Raw genomic sequence first — 15,869 nt, 5'->3', positions numbered from 1 at the left:
ATCACAAAATATTTTTCAGAAGACTGCTTAAGCTTTAAGGAACAAATGGGAAAGTCAGGTATTGGCAAATAATTAGCATTAATTCTGCAATCTGGATTTTACTGTTCTGTCATGTGGAGAGGGAGTGAAATGATAAAAGGTGGTTAGGCTTTGAATATATACATGTGTTTATGGATTTATTGCAGCTACTTTTTCAAACAGCTAATAAAGTCACTGAGTAAAACTAGTTGCTAGCTCGTGCATTCACACAAGTCAGATTTGCTTTTCCACCTTTTTGAGGGTGTTAACTGACAGGGCAATGAGGTGAAGCTGGAAAATACAAGAGAGATTTTGGCTCTATTCTTCTCTGAGAAACTGGAAAAATGTTCCAATTGTTAACCTGAGAACTAATTTTTAAAGTGCTTTCTAACTGCCAGGTTGCAGTAGATAAAGAATAAAGAAATGTCCAATACCATGAGACAGCCTCATGGTACTTTTCTTTTCTATTATTAGTAATATTGTTTAAAGTATGAAATTATTTGTTAACTTTTTGCATATATATTGCATATATTTTTTGCAGTGAGTTTACAGACAGGTGGACCCTTCCCCATTGTCTCTGTGTCTAATGGACAGACATTTATTACCTATTGTCAACTCCTACTTAAGAATCATTTACTTTTTTAAAAAAACTTTATTTAAATGGAATATTTAGTTATCTGTTTTTATCATTTTATGCTTATAGACTGTCTCATCTTATTTCTATTTGAAAGTCACATTCCATTTCAATCAATAATTTACAGATTAAATTCTATCGCATGAGACATCATTACAAATCTTGTAAGAAGTATCAAGATGAATATGGTGTTTCTGCTATCATTCCAAACTTTCAGATCTCTCAAGATTCAGTAGGAAACAGGTAAGCAATATTTTAAAAAGATAATTTTTATAGATGAAATGGAAATTGTTTTGGGAATTATATGATAAGGTGTTTTTTGCTGTGTGTGTCTGTATTTTTAAAGTAGAATGATATGAGAACTATATCATTTGTGTATTCAAAAGTTTGTTTGATACATGTAAGATTGCAACTGGGAAATCAACTTCATGATATACTTAAGCTATGTTATTTAAAAATCATTTTCAGAAAAATCTACACTTTTTAAATAAAAAGACTTGAGAATTGAAGGCTATTTTTTTTGCAACAAATTATTTAAAAACTAGAGAAAATCACTTTCAGTAATGTATTTGCAAGCTAGAGTCTTTTTTTTCCTATTTAAAATTCTTTGAGATTTTTACAATGATAATAAAATGTCATGTAAAAGTGAGACCTGGTATTGTAAAATTCTTAGTTCTATTTTAGTCTCAATTTTTTAAAAACTAGGTTTTGGCTTGATTTGTATCTTGTCTCAGATTTCTGTATGTTAGACATTTTAATGAAATGTATTTTATACAGAACAATGGCCAAAATAAATATGTGGTTTAAAAAATAGTGATAGATATAGCCAGTTACCCACTAACCCAGGTGAAAAAATAGAACATTTTCAGGACCTTAGAATCTCCCTCTGAGCCCATGCCCAGCTGAATTCCATATGCCCAGAGATAACCACTATCCTTTTCTTTACGTTATTTCTTTGCTTTTCTTTATAGTATTACCACCCATGCATGTATACCTAACAATGAAGTGTTCAATTTTAAAAAACTCAATAGCAAGCACACATACAATTGTGTAAGGAAAGGCATTATAGGTAGAATTATAGAAAGGCTTCCAGGAGACAGAAGGTTGAGCAGAGACTCTACGATTTTATTTTAGCAGCATTTCATTTCACATGTTGCTAATTTTGGGTAATTTAACCACTTATACAATCAGGCTTCTTCCCTATTTACTTCTCAGTTGAAACTATTCTAGTAAAGGTCTTTAGTAATTTTCTGATTGTCTAGTCTGCAAAATCCTTTTACATTCTCATTTTACTTGACTTAGTGTCATTGGATGAAATTGGTCTCTTTTACTCATATCTTGTAATATTTTTTTTTAATCTCCTCTGGTTCCTTTATCTCTTATGCGTTTTTTATTGTACTTCTATATTGAAATTACTCATGTTCCTACTATATATGATTTGTGCAATCACTGCCTGTTAAATGACTGAATTTTCTTCTCAGGAGACAGGCCTTCTTAAGTCTTCAGATCCAATTGGTTATAGGTACTATTGATTCCGAATAGCAGTATTTCTCATCTGTGCTTTTCTTCTATCCCTGTTGCCACTTCCCTAGCTCAAGCCCTCATTATCTCTCCCTTGAAATATTATAATAGTCCTTTAGGTGGTAGTCCTCTAGTATGTCCTATATACTGTTGTTAAAGTGATATTTCAGAAGTACAAGTCTGATTTCTTTCTCCCTGTTCTTTTATCCTCCCTATAGCTTGTTGGTGACTTCCATGGCTCCACAACAGTGTTTCTTATCCAGGGTTCCATGGGTCAGTAAGGGCTCTAAACTACCTAAATTGCCAAATTTTTGTTTATAGGCATTTTTCTGGAGAGAGATGTCAAGATTCTGAAGAGGTTCCATTATCTAAAATCTCACAACTGATTTATAAGACAAAACTTCTTGTTCTAAAGCTCTTTCCGATCTGACACTTGCCTTTTTCTTTTTAGCCTTTCTCTTTCTTGACTTCCCATCATTACATCATATGCCTTAACCATGTTGAATTATTTGCGTTATATCTTTGCCATCCTTGAGAAGCAATATAACTTAGTTGTTAAAAAGAAGTCTTGGCGCTAGACTCTAGGTCCTAGGTCCCAGACTCTGTCACTTACTAATTGTATGACTTTGGCAAGAAGTAGTACCTAGTTTTCTCATCTGTTTTTTAAAAGTGGCATGATGAAGATACTATTAGCACCTCATTGGGTTGGGAGTCAGTAAATAGGTTAATAATACAGGTAAAGCATATTGAATAGTACCTTGTTTGGTAAATGTTAGTTTTTAATCATTGTCATCATCATCCCCTCACTGCCATACTTCTACCAGTAGTACTCCTTTTCCCTACCACCCTAACCCACATTTTGCCAGCTGGTGGACTTTCTTTTCTCTTTAAAGACTTAGACCAAATATTAGCTACTCCGTGAAATCTTTCCTAACCTCTAGAATTTCTTCCCCTTAATAGAACTGTTCTTTGTGTACCAACTAGGCCCTCTAATACTTCATTATATTTGTTTATTTATATAACTTTTTTTAAATCTAGAATGGGCTTCTTAGTCTTATTCATATTTATATCCAATGCAAAATTCTAATTGCAATGGAAAAATTGAGTTTGTATATGAATTTTTAGTAAGGAAATTGGTGAAGGAAGGAAAAGAAGGTTTGAAAAAAATGGTAGGAACTATAAGAAGCCAGAATATAGTGAGGATCTTGGGAGAAAACAGGTAAGATGCTCAAATTTGGTAGTGTGAGAATTTAGTAAAGGGACAGTTTTCATAGAGTAGGGTATTGGGTACACTATGTGAGAAGGTTATAGGAAATCACAAAGTATAGTGCTATACTCTAGGTCTACTGAAAACGGGAGGGGAGGAAGTAGAACCAGAATTTGGAGGACAAAAACTGTGGAGAGGGCAGTTGAAAAGGGATGCAGTCGGTCAATGGGGAAATCTTAAATTCAGGGTGATGGCATCATGGAACAGATAAGAATAATCTATGTTATACTGTATCTGTATTCTAAGAAAACACAGGCTCTACTCTGAGGTGGTCCTTTAAATTTGCTACAGAGAGGTCTTTATTAAGTAATGAATCTTCGTAAGATGCCACCAAGGCCTCCTCAGCTAACTATTAACTATAGCAGATGGACCTACTCTTAATCAGCAATCTGTCTGCTCTCCAGTTACTTGACATATAGTAGAAACTTTAAATTCTCCAAAATAAAGTATTTATCAAAAGCTTAACTGCTAGAAATAATCTTCATGGAGAACTGCCTGACAGTACACATCTTGTCCATTCTATCACCACACCTAGAGTAAGCCAGAATATCAGAGAAAAGCCCCTGAAAGAAAAGTTTTAATAAATTGCAATAAGTCATGTGATAGCCTATACTGGAGGTCTTTTTTTTAAATTTAATTTAATTTTTTTATTAGTTTCAGGTGTACAGAACAACATAATGATTAGGCATTTACACCCCTCACATGAAGGTCTTTGAAGTACAGCCCTAGAGATTTCCCCATTAAACGGTTCTACTTAAATCAAAATATTTTATGGAATTAAAAATTTATATATGTATATATCTGGATTCTTTCCCAGATATTGATATCTAGAGTCTAGATATTTATATTTTTAAAAGCATTGTGGGTGATCAAAGCTTTTTTTTTGTATTTGTTTCCATTATGGACATTGAATTTTATTGACTATTTTCTCTGTATCAGATAAAATGGTCATGCCTTTTTTTTTTTAATTGATATTATGGTGTCTGTAATAGATTTTCTATTGTTGAACCCATACATGTATTTCTGGAGTAAAGTAGACTACCAGTAGTAGCCCAGGCATGATACAGGATGATTAGAAAGGACTAGGATGATGATAATGAGAGTAATAATGGGAAATAGAGAATTGTAGTAGGCGGTAAAAGGGAGAAAGCCTTTAAAAAAGACATTAACTTTGATATTAAATCAGAAGTTTTGTGATTTCATACCTGACCTGTGAAAACAATTTGAGCATGTACTCCCCGTATATGTGTTTAATTAAAAACTCTGCATGTATTTTACAGTATTGATACTTCATGTACATTATAAAACATGCAAAATTTAAGTGAAATAAAGTTGAAAAAGTTTCTTTAAAAATAAGTTTTGTTTTACCTAATGGTATAAACATTTTTATTCTTAAAGTTTTGTTAACACTTTTACTGAAAACAGTATTGTTGATTATGCTTTCTGAAATTTGTAAAATTTAGTTTAACACTGTGATATAGTAATGCAAAGATTTGGATCTAAGGTCACTTTACTTTGATACTTGGTTTTGATAACTATTATGGTTGCAAAATATACCTACCTAAGCACACACACAAAAAAAAGTAGATCAAATTGGAGGAAATATGTCAGAGATTGAGATTACTAAATTTTCGATCCCGTCTTTCCTGATGATGTTATATGTCTTCCCACAAACCAATCAAAAGTTATTAATATTTTTAAAAGGCATACAATTTTAAAACAGTAGAAAAATCTGTTATGAAGTTTAAATGTATAGATCTGAGATTTTTTTAAAAAAGTGACATAACTGTTTTTTGTAACAAAACTATAGTTTGAGTTTCTTTTAAAAAGAAGTTTTTAGTCTCCACATTGTTAAAATACCATCTTTACCTCAAGAGACAGGATGATATCTGTTAGAAAAGTACAAAATAGTGGTTTAATAGTCTCCTGCTTAGCCGGCATAGAACAGTGTGGAGCGATAACATTGTTATCTTCACAGAAGGGAGCTATCATCGGAAGGGTATCTTTACACTAAATGTACCTTGTTGAAGGTAGCTTTATTAGGAAAAACAAACCAGAAAAAGAAAATTCAAAAAGGAAAGCGCATCTGATAGGGAGATTGGTTCCAGGACCTGCACTGGACACCACAATCTGAGGATGCTCTAGTTCCTTACCTAAAACGGCATAGTATTTGCATACAACCTAAAGTATTTGCATATAGGCTGCACAGACTGCCGACACATCATTTCATTGCATGGATTCAGCTTAGTGCTCAGTGTGTGGCAAATTCAAGTTTTGCTTTTTCAAACTTCCTGGGATTTTTTCCCCCAAAATATTTTCAATTCACAGTTGGTTGAGTCTGCAGATTTGAAATCCTTGGATGTGGAGGGGAGGGAGAGGCTGTGCTGCTTGTTGTTTTGGAAAAGAAAAATCAATAACCAGGTTTTTAAGTTTAGCAACTCTTTTAACTCTGGTATTGAGATAAGCAAATCTGTGTGGTAGGGTTTTTGTTTTGTTTACTACTTATCATTTCTATTTTAACATTTCTCCTATTGAAAGGCCTTGTTTTTATAAAATTGACTACATTGATGAAATTCTGTAATGTGTAAATGACAGTCCCTGTATAGAAAGCCCACTCTTCCCTTAGGATCCCTTTGATACTGCATATGCCACATGACTCCAGCATGGGCTCCAAATGAGGATGTCAAGTTGTTTTATATGTTAAATGTTGGCGAGCCTTGTTCCTTTTTGGAAAATAAACATAATGAACATTCAAATGTTTTCTTAAACCTACTCGATTTTGGAGGCCATAATTTTAAACCATGTCTAGTTACAAATCAAAAAGTTTGGAAATTCTTGAGTCTATCCCAGCATTTAAAAACTTACTAACCTGGGTGGCTAAGTTGCTCAGTGGTTAGAGTGCAGTGCTCATAACACCAACATCGCCGGTTTAATTCCCACATGGAATTGAACATGGGCCAGTGAGCTGCGCCCTCCACAACTAGATTGAAACCAACGACTAGAGTTGGAGCTGGTGGGTCCTGGAAAAACACAGTGTTTCCCAATATTCCCCAATAAAAATGAAAACAAAACAAAACAAAAAAACTTACTAGCCTGGTTAGAGTTAGAGATAGTCTTAATTTGAAAGTCTAAATTAGGACCTGGGGAAATGTTATCATGCTGTAGATTAAATATATTTCTGCAAAATTCTGTATTTTCTGTATTTTTGTAGCTGCTTAAATTATTTTTAAAGGACATGAATAAGGACATAAGCAGTTTTCTTATCAGAATTTATTTGAAAAGTACTTAATGCCATCATTATTTTATTGTACAGAACTATGTAAAGTTCAGGGCTTTAAAACAAATTCAGACTAGTCTTCTTCATCAGCAATTCAAGTTAATGAATCTATAATGTGCTTTATTATTTGACATAGTAACTTTACCACCCTGTGCTTCTTAAGTAATAGGAGTGAAACATCCACATCTGATAACATAGAAACTTATCAAGAGAATACAAGGTAAGCTTTTGGAAATTCTACTACTTTAGTAAATAATATCTGTCACTTTATAATAATAGATTTTTAAATTAAAATTTTTTTATTCAGTTAAATCACCAGACATAATGCTAGAATTTAGTAGTTTAGATGTAAATGAGGCAGTTGCTGCTTTTACGGATCACATTAAATTAGAAGAGTTTTTAGCTATCCTCTTGCATTGTGGTCAGGTTCCTTCCATGCATAATTTAGGTAGAATTGTCAATAGAACCCTCCCTGGTTGAAATTCAGAGGTATTAAAACCTAGTGATATTAAAACCCAAAATGTTTTGGGATCTTGATCATTCTGATGATCAATGCATTTGTTTTACACTTTTCCTAGGAATTTTGCATGTTAGATTCCTAGACACAGGGATAGATGGAAGATATATTGATGGAAGTCTTTTCAAAATTAAGCTTGTAGACAGAGGGTTTCCAAACTAGAATTATTACAGCTTTCAAGGTACATACAGTGACATCTGTTGGCCTCACACGGATGACTAAATTAAGTTGTTTGGACCTAACTCCTTACTACATGGAACCGCTAGGTTTGTTTTTGTTTTGGCTTAGAGGCATTATGAAAAAATTTACTGAGATACTAACAGTACTGTAGCCTGAGATTGTTTGGAAACATTTGTTGTAGATTATTTTTGGAAACATTAGTGTTTTTCAAAATTAGAGAATCTTTGAATAGTCTAACTTTTTAAAAAGGAAACAGTAAATTTGTCAAAAAATAGAAGAGCATTATTCCTATGTTGTGATTTCAAATTAAGTATACTGTATTTAAAATTATTTTATAGTTCTTCTGGGCATCCTACCTTTAAGTGTCCGTTGTGTCAAGAATCGAATTTTACGAGACAGCGTTTACTGGATCACTGTAACAGTAATCACCTATTTCAGATAGTTCCTGTGGTAAGTACATGTGTTTAAGACAGTCTTCTGCTTAAAGTATGCTGCTCCATTTCATGTGTACAACAGGGGAAGGTACTTGATTTAAATTTCGATGGGGCATTAATGTAGATTTTTGTCAGCAAATGATGATCATGAAGCAAAATGAGACATTTAAAATTCTAGTAACTCACTTATAAAAAGGGAGATGCTTATTGTGAGGCTCATAATGTAGGAGAATAGTCTGAAGAAGAGTGAAGTAATGAAAGGTGAACTGGGGACTCATTGCTGTGGAGTGGCAAAACCTAACTCTCTAGAGCTTCTCAGCTTTTTGGTCTGTAGGATGCAGTCAGCTCGATCTGGTCAGGTGGATCTGCTGTAGGTAAAAATTATAAGAAAGAATAAAGTCAGTGGGTATTTTTAGTTGTATCCTTGCAGAATCTAGTATATAAATTCATATAGCAAGGAAGGAAAAGACTTACTTTCTTTTTGATGCCTATGTACCTTTTTGATGCCATTTTGTAAGAAAGTTGTGTGACCTTTTTGATAAGTGAAGGAGATAGTGCAGAGTGCAGGATTCCAACCTTGTGTTAATGATCCTACAACTTCTCATTTGGAACATGAGTTTCACAGGTAAGTGATTTCAGCTGTGGATGAAACAGGAGAAACTGAGCTGGAAGAGATACTTCCCTTTTAGTTGTACATTTTGATATATAAATATTTTCTTCAAAAATAAGAATGGAAGAAAAATGTAAATAAAATGAGAATTGTAGATCTTTCTAAGCAGTTTTAGTGGATGTACTAGAAAAATTGTGAAAGAATCGTCAGTAACTATTGAGGATGCCCTTAAGACTCTCATTGCACTAAGGGACGCCACTGACTTTGCTCCTGAGGACAGGGTCAGTTACTGTTACATAAACAAATACAGTACCAAAGATGTTTCTTGGAAAACCCTCATATTTAGGAGATTTTATTTGTTTTATATTGCATTAGCAAATTTTTGTTCTGTATTATTATATTCAGTATAGCATAAACTTTGGCTAGAGTCCAATTACTCAAGTTCCTTTTTATTTCATTTCAGTGTGTCATCCATTCACTTTTTAAGATGTACTTCATTTAAAACCTTAAGGATGCAATTTAAAAGTTTACTACACTTAACGTTTTACTTATAAATGAAAAAAGCTTATAATAATTATGTCACAGCTATTGTGTGGCTCAAATGAGATTACATACTGGTTAATGATAACTACCATTGCAATTGGTATTACTAAAGGCTGGATGTGTTTCTGTTGAAACAGTTGTGTAATTGGAGGTGTAAGTAATAGAATGTGTAAGGTCTCTCTTTTTATTGTGTTGTGTTAGATTAGTGTAATTTATCTAAGGTAATTTGGTTGGGAAATGATCTAGTCATGGAATTTGACCCTTAGAAATGCTTTCCATGTAGGTGTTTTCAGTAATACAAGCCTGTGCTTTAATATCTTCAATATTACAATATTTTATTATTTTCATTGTTTTTATTTAAAACATTGTTTCTTGTAGACGTGTCCTATTTGTGTGTCTCTTCCATGGGGAGATCCTAGCCAGATCACTAGAAATTTTGTTAGTCATCTAAATCAAAGACATCAGTTTGATTATGGAGAATTTGTGGTAAGTGAATTCTTCAAAATTAAGATAATACTGTTCAAATATTTAATAAATTAGCTTTTTCAATCTAGACTTGAGTTTTGAGGAAACCTGTGGTATCATACTGGTTACAGAGCAAGTTCTGTTGTTTTTATAATAATATAGGTAAATTTTGGTTTGTGAAAGTGGTAAAAGTTGAATTTACTATTCTCCTCTTGTACTAGAAAGATAGTTAATAGAGAAAGAGCAAACCCTCAGATTAACAAAATAATGATTTACATGAAAACTGTATAAGGGAAAATTAACTGCTAAAGAAGTAAAATTGATACAACAGATGAAGTAGGATGTATTTTTCATGTAGTGTAGGTTGCTTGTAAACTCACTTTAATAGATCTCATATCTAGCATGTGAGATACATTTTTTTAAAATGAGGGTGCTTAATTATCAAGTAAAGCCAGGTTGAATGATAGATTCTGGCCTCAGCTGACTGCTTTTAATACTAGGGTGAATGAGGAAAGTTAATGTAATATAAAAATGGATCCCCAAAGCAAAACATGGGGTTAATTTCTACCTCCCAAATGTTTCATGATAATTTCTTTAGATGATGGCTCTTGTTTTATTAATTGTGAAATTGCATTTCATTCAACTTTATTGAATTAAAACTAAGATTAATTCTGACAAAAAATGGCTGATACTTGTTTTCAGGTTTAGGTAAACATAGGCATATGCAATTCTGACAAAGACATGAACAGAATTTACATTTTTCTCTGCCTTTCAATGTTGAAATTACATCATTCTTGATAAATGTTTATTTTGTGGAATTTGCATGTTTTAGTCATACTATTTCAGAATAACGATTCAAATATATGTAAAATTCATGTCTACTCTTACGTTAGCATTTTTATGAGGTAATTGTAGAGTATTCCTAAATTCTCATTGTAAGAAAGGTTACTGTGGAGAGCTCTATATTTGGAAAAACAGAATTATATTTGGGACACCACTTTTGATCTAATTGTCAGATATTTTACCTTGCCACAGAAAAATATGTATTTAATTATTTGAGATTTTCTAAAGGAAGCCTATCTTAAAGCAAACCCATATGATGTAATTGATAGCAAATAGAATTTCTTTTTTCACATTCATTGTTTTATTTTGGGGTTATTCAAATTAACACTATCAGTAACAAGTCAGATTTAAAATTTTTTCCACAGGGTCTTATAGCTACAAAAATTACAGACAAAATTAATTTATCTTAAATTTGTTTTTAATCTATCGCTATGGTAGCAAATAGAATTTTTAAAGTTAAAGAGTAGTAATATAATTAAGATTGAGTGAGCTGTAGTTTTTAGTTTCATGTGATGGTTAAGAAGCTATTTTTCGACTTTTAATTCAAAAACTGCTATTTTCTTTAAAATGAATTTACCTTCAAACATTTGTCATTCTTACCTAGATATGACACGAAATTTATCACTATGATTGTGGGTTACCCTTAACTGTACTTTCAATTAATGACTTAATCGTAAGACACTATAACTCTCAAATTTCATTCTCTGCTCTTCCTCTCTGTTGTTTATCAAATATTTCTAAATGATTACAATTGAACTTAATTTTTTATTGAAGTTCAGCTGTTTAAATCTTAAAATTTAAAGGATAATATATGTTGTAACAAACTATATCAAGTATGTGTAGTGTGTATCAAGATGTGTAATGTGTTGGTCAAAATACTGAATAATGGAGTATGTTTTGCCTATTGACATGTTAATGTTATACTTTCCAGAACCTTCAGCTAGACGAGGAAACCCAGTATCAAACTGCTGTTGAAGAATCTTTTCAAGTAAACATCTGAAGGCTGTAGCGATCTCTGCATCTTTGTACCTGCAAGTGCCATCTTTCAGGAGAAAACTACGTGAAGTCACCTTTTCAATAACCTGATGTATATATTAATAAAAGTAATTCAGTCTATTGTTTTAGTTTTTAATTAAAGAAATAAAGATGGGCCATCTAAAAATTTCATCCTCTTGATAAGTTAAAAAATGCAAGTTAGGACATTATCTTTAAAAGCATTAAAATAATTATATTTCATTAATGTAATGGTGAAAGGGAATCCCTGTTGTACTTTATCTTTTTAATATTACATATTCTTGAATTTTTTCCTAATGTTGCTTTTGAAATTTGGTGCAGTTTCTCCCATTGATGTTATTGCACACAGGTAACACAGTAGCAAGTTCTGAAAGATGTGATTGATATGATCCTAACAAATCTGAGCCAGTTATCAGAGTTGCAGGATGGAGACTTGAAGTGCTAAATGAAGCAATCCAAAGGAAATTTTTAAAAACATTCTAGCTGAAGAATTCAACTGTAAGAACATGGTATTTATATACCATTATACCATTTAGTATTTTTGAAGACTAGTGAGATTTCTTTAATAATTTTAACTGTTTAAAAAGTAAAAGTTCAATGTAAAGATTTTTTTTTTTTTTTTTTTTTTGCTATTAGAAGGAAATATCAAGAGAAAAATTTATTTCTTTTGCGGGCAGTTTGTAATTTCAAATCTTGTTTGTTTGGCTGACTAAGTTGTAAGCCTAAATTATATGAAGCTGAATTATAGCTCTTTGGCCCCATAAGTTTCAATAGTCAGTATTTCTGATTAGCTAAGATGAAACTTTTATTAGACACTTTCAGTTGGTAATTCAGTTGGATATTCTAACATGTATTTTAATGAGAAGTTTGGCTTCATCTCAGTTGAGACATTCAGTCAAAGCTAAAAGTATGTATATACATACACTTTTGTGTGTGTACATATACACATGCATGCAGTTTGCAGGTTATATACAGAATTTTTATTAAGATTTAAAAAATTGATAAGCAGTATGGGATTGAAGTTTTTTTCTGATTTGATTAAAATTTTGTATATCACCAAATTTTAAAAAAGTTACAGTCAAATGTTAAGTGTTTTATTTGGCTGCTGTCATACCTTAAAAATTGAGTTTACACACACCCAATTACTGTTTATATGGTGCTCATTTGTTCTCAAAGATATTGCATGACTAAGAAGTAGTGAGACACATTCTACCAGCCACTCTGTTTCACTACTTTTTAGTCAAACTGGGTTTGTTAGCATTCGTTAATGAGAATCATAAAATAACTTGTACTAGAAGGCCCAAATCACAGAATGAAAGATGGATTAGTTGACATTCCATACTAATATACATTGTTTATGCTTTCTTTAAAATAAATAACTAAAGAACATAAAAAAAATCTCAAGTAGTTTGCTGCTAATATATACATATATTGTATAAAAGGTATATTTTGGTTTTCTTAAAACCCTTGTTGACTTTTCTACAGTGAACATTTTTTTAACTTGATTTAATAAAAATGTTAATTTTGGAAGTGGAGTTTTATAAAAACCTTTTTCAGTCAAACAGTTATCACTTTATTTATGGGTAGTAATAATCACCAAAAAAGCCATACATCTTAATGAACAAATGCCTTTGTTCTGTCATTCAGAAGAGTGATGTTTACCCTGTGCTTGAACATTTTCTCTGCAGTTACATGAGTGTAATTGTAAGAATAGCTGTTTAAGGTACTCTTGAAATAGAGACTTTTGAACATAGGTTTTTCCAGTTTAAAGCAATAACTTTAGTACTCTCTTTCAAAGTTAATACTTCCAGTATGTCAAGTTAAACCCTTTTGGGGTGTGAGAACTTCTTCAAAGGAAAATTGTACTAGAGATCATTTTGATGAAATTGTGTTTTGAAGTTTTGTGGATTAGTTAAATATTAATAGTCTTGTGTGTCTTTCATATAAGCTTTTTCATAGGAAAATACTGACTTTATTTGCTATTTAGGAGCTCCTCAGTATGAAAATGTTTAAAATCTCCCGCCCTTTTGTCAATGGATTAGGAATAGGGATAAGGCTTTACAGATTTACAGTTTAAATTCATGAGAAAGTCGTTATTTTTAATATGCTTATAGCTGAGTCAGGATAAAGGAGGGAAACTGTATTGATACTCTGATACCTAAATTTCACAGTACCACTTAGGAAAGCTATTTCCCTCAACAAATTATAGCTTATGTTGTTAAAGTCTTATTTGAGATGTATTGCTTTATTTTTCAATTAAAAGTGGTTTTCTCCTACTTGTGTGTCTAATTAAAATTTTGTCTAGAGGCAAACATAACTTTTAGTTCTCATAACTCACTCTGAAAGACATGTAGGAGATAACCTATTATTTTGCACTTAAAAAAGTAGATTGAGAAAGCTACCACATGCTGATGCTATGTTGGATTTAACTTTATAAACCTATTTTATGTTTATTTCAAATGTTAATCTATTTTATCAAGTGTTACATGCACCAAGATTTTCAAGCCCTGTTAGCAACCAGGCAGAAAGATAGTTAACTGATTATTAAACACTTTTATATGGAGATGTTACCCTTCTGTAAGATGTAAGGGCTACAAGAATTTATTACCAGTATATTACCAAACACACTGTCATATACCTGTTGGGCTTTTCAGTAAGCATTATGATCTTTAGTGAATCAACTTCTATAGAAAACCCTCAGGGCTGCTACTCAAAGAATGAACTCTTTGTGGAGGGGGTGATGTTTTAGCCTCTGTAGAACAGGTGTGACCCAGAAACCATGTAAGTACATGTGCTATAAAACTCAGAAATTTGAATGAAGTACTCATTCCATGATACCATTTAGTGTGCAATAGAATTTTCTTATGCTGTACAATTTTGAAAAAAATGGGGAATATAGAAATGAGTTGTATTAAGAGATTAAAAGAGGATACAGGAACCTCAAGAAAATGGATGTTATAGGCTGCATTCCCCAACAGCAATTGTCCAATCCTGGGGCCGAGAGAGATGACAGTTGCCACACTCATTTGATGAGGAAGATAAATATGTGTATTTCATTGTGTACTTGATTGACAAACTGAAATTAAGATAAACATCTGTTTTACATTATGTACTTGATTGACAAACAAGTATTAAACTATATTCCATACAATTTCCTATGTAGTAGGAATTCGTAAAGAGTATAATGGTGAAGGAGATGACGCAGAATTTAAGCAAGGCAGGGGAGCAAACATGGAGGAGACTGTGGTAATCAGAAGAATTATAGCAGTTCCGTGGAGGCTGTGGAGAGGAAGAAAGAATACATGAGATGTGAGGGAGGAAAACTTTCATCTGTCTAAATGGGCAAAATAATGATACATGATACTGAACGTGCACCAAGTGAATAGCAACAGTCTGAGTAATGTGAGATCAGAACAAGAAAGTACTAGAATCCGGTAAGTCCCTCACCACCACCACTACTAGTACTGTTGATTGCCTGCTTTTATACTTTGTATAAATGGAAGCACCCAGTAAAATTACATCTGGCTACCTTTGCTCAACATTGTTTTGAGATTTTTATGTCAGTTTTTTAGTCAACAGTTTACCCACAGCAACTTGTCTTTTGTCCAGAACAGAAGCTACTAAGAAGTAGTTTCTAAAGCAACTTTTTAATAATTGTGAAATTTATGTTTGATGTATTGCAAGTGGTTCTTTCATGTATGTTGGCACCTGGGGGTGCCAAACCTAGGTAAAAGTTGAAAACTGGCTGGTCTTCCCTTCATAATAACTGAGGAAAGACAGGTGAAGAGTATAATGGCCTTCCACTGCTCTTACCCGATTGCTCGTAAGTTACAGATAAGATGTTCTCTTGTCGGCATTTTGTGGACACAGGAATTTAGTAAGTATGTAAGGACTACCTTTTCTGGGAATAGAGCCTAATGCTACCAATAGAAACAGAAAAAGCTGAAGTAGATAAAGAAGGGAATAAACAGATCTTTGCTGGGATAATGAAAGCATTTGGAACAACCAAGCCTAGTTTGGCCAAACAGCCTGGGTTTGATGACATTGTAGGTTGATACTTGTGTGGTTTGGAACAAATATATAGCCTCTCTGGGTTATGAGAATTGAAATACAGAAAGTTCTTGAAATAGCCTGTTATCTGTACTAGTGTGTATTCAATACAAATCTACCAATTATGTTTATATCTCAGGTATCTTCAGTATCTTTAAAAATTCTTTCCAGGAAAGTCTGGAAAAACGTTTTTGTTTTCCTTTTAGAATATAGAACCTAAAGGGTTATTAGTCTTTGCTAGCCTTAGCTTTTGTAGGAAGATCAGAGACGTTCTCTTTTTCTCCAAGAAGTACAAGTAGTCCAGACAATGAGAAATTCTAAAAGAGTAATCTGTCTTTTAGAATAATCCTTATATAGTCAATCGATGATCATACTTCTTGATCAAATGATTGCCCACGATTTATGATGAGAAATTTGACTTAAAAAAAAGTTTTCTCCTTTCATGAGAACTCAGGATCTACTCTTAATGACATTGAAATATACCATATAGTAGTAT

The 15,869-nt window shown here is 32.5% G+C and overlaps 1 protein-coding gene across 2 annotated transcripts in view; it reads left to right on the top strand.

The window, feature by feature from the left end:
- The window catches only part of RNF138 (ring finger protein 138), a 34,809-nt gene extending 21,210 nt beyond the window's left edge, over window positions 1-13,599 (top strand). For both annotated transcript variants that reach the window (XM_019714083.2, XM_019714084.2), the window contains exons 4-8: window positions 780-895; window positions 6,881-6,937; window positions 7,753-7,864; window positions 9,380-9,487; window positions 11,241-13,599. In XM_019714083.2, coding sequence (XP_019569642.2) covers window positions 780-895; window positions 6,881-6,937; window positions 7,753-7,864; window positions 9,380-9,487; window positions 11,241-11,309 — 462 coding nt within the window. In that variant the 3' untranslated portion in view covers window positions 11,310-13,599. The remainder of the gene's footprint in view (window positions 1-779; window positions 896-6,880; window positions 6,938-7,752; window positions 7,865-9,379; window positions 9,488-11,240) is intronic.
- The last annotated feature ends 2,270 nt before the right edge of the window (window positions 13,600-15,869 follow it).

Source organism: Rhinolophus sinicus, linkage group LG09 (genome assembly GCF_036562045.2).
Source record: "Rhinolophus sinicus isolate RSC01 linkage group LG09, ASM3656204v1, whole genome shotgun sequence".
Taxonomy (NCBI): domain Eukaryota; kingdom Metazoa; phylum Chordata; class Mammalia; order Chiroptera; family Rhinolophidae; genus Rhinolophus; species Rhinolophus sinicus.
Note: the sequence above shows the minus strand (reverse complement) of the source record. Positions and strands in the feature narration are given on the sequence as shown.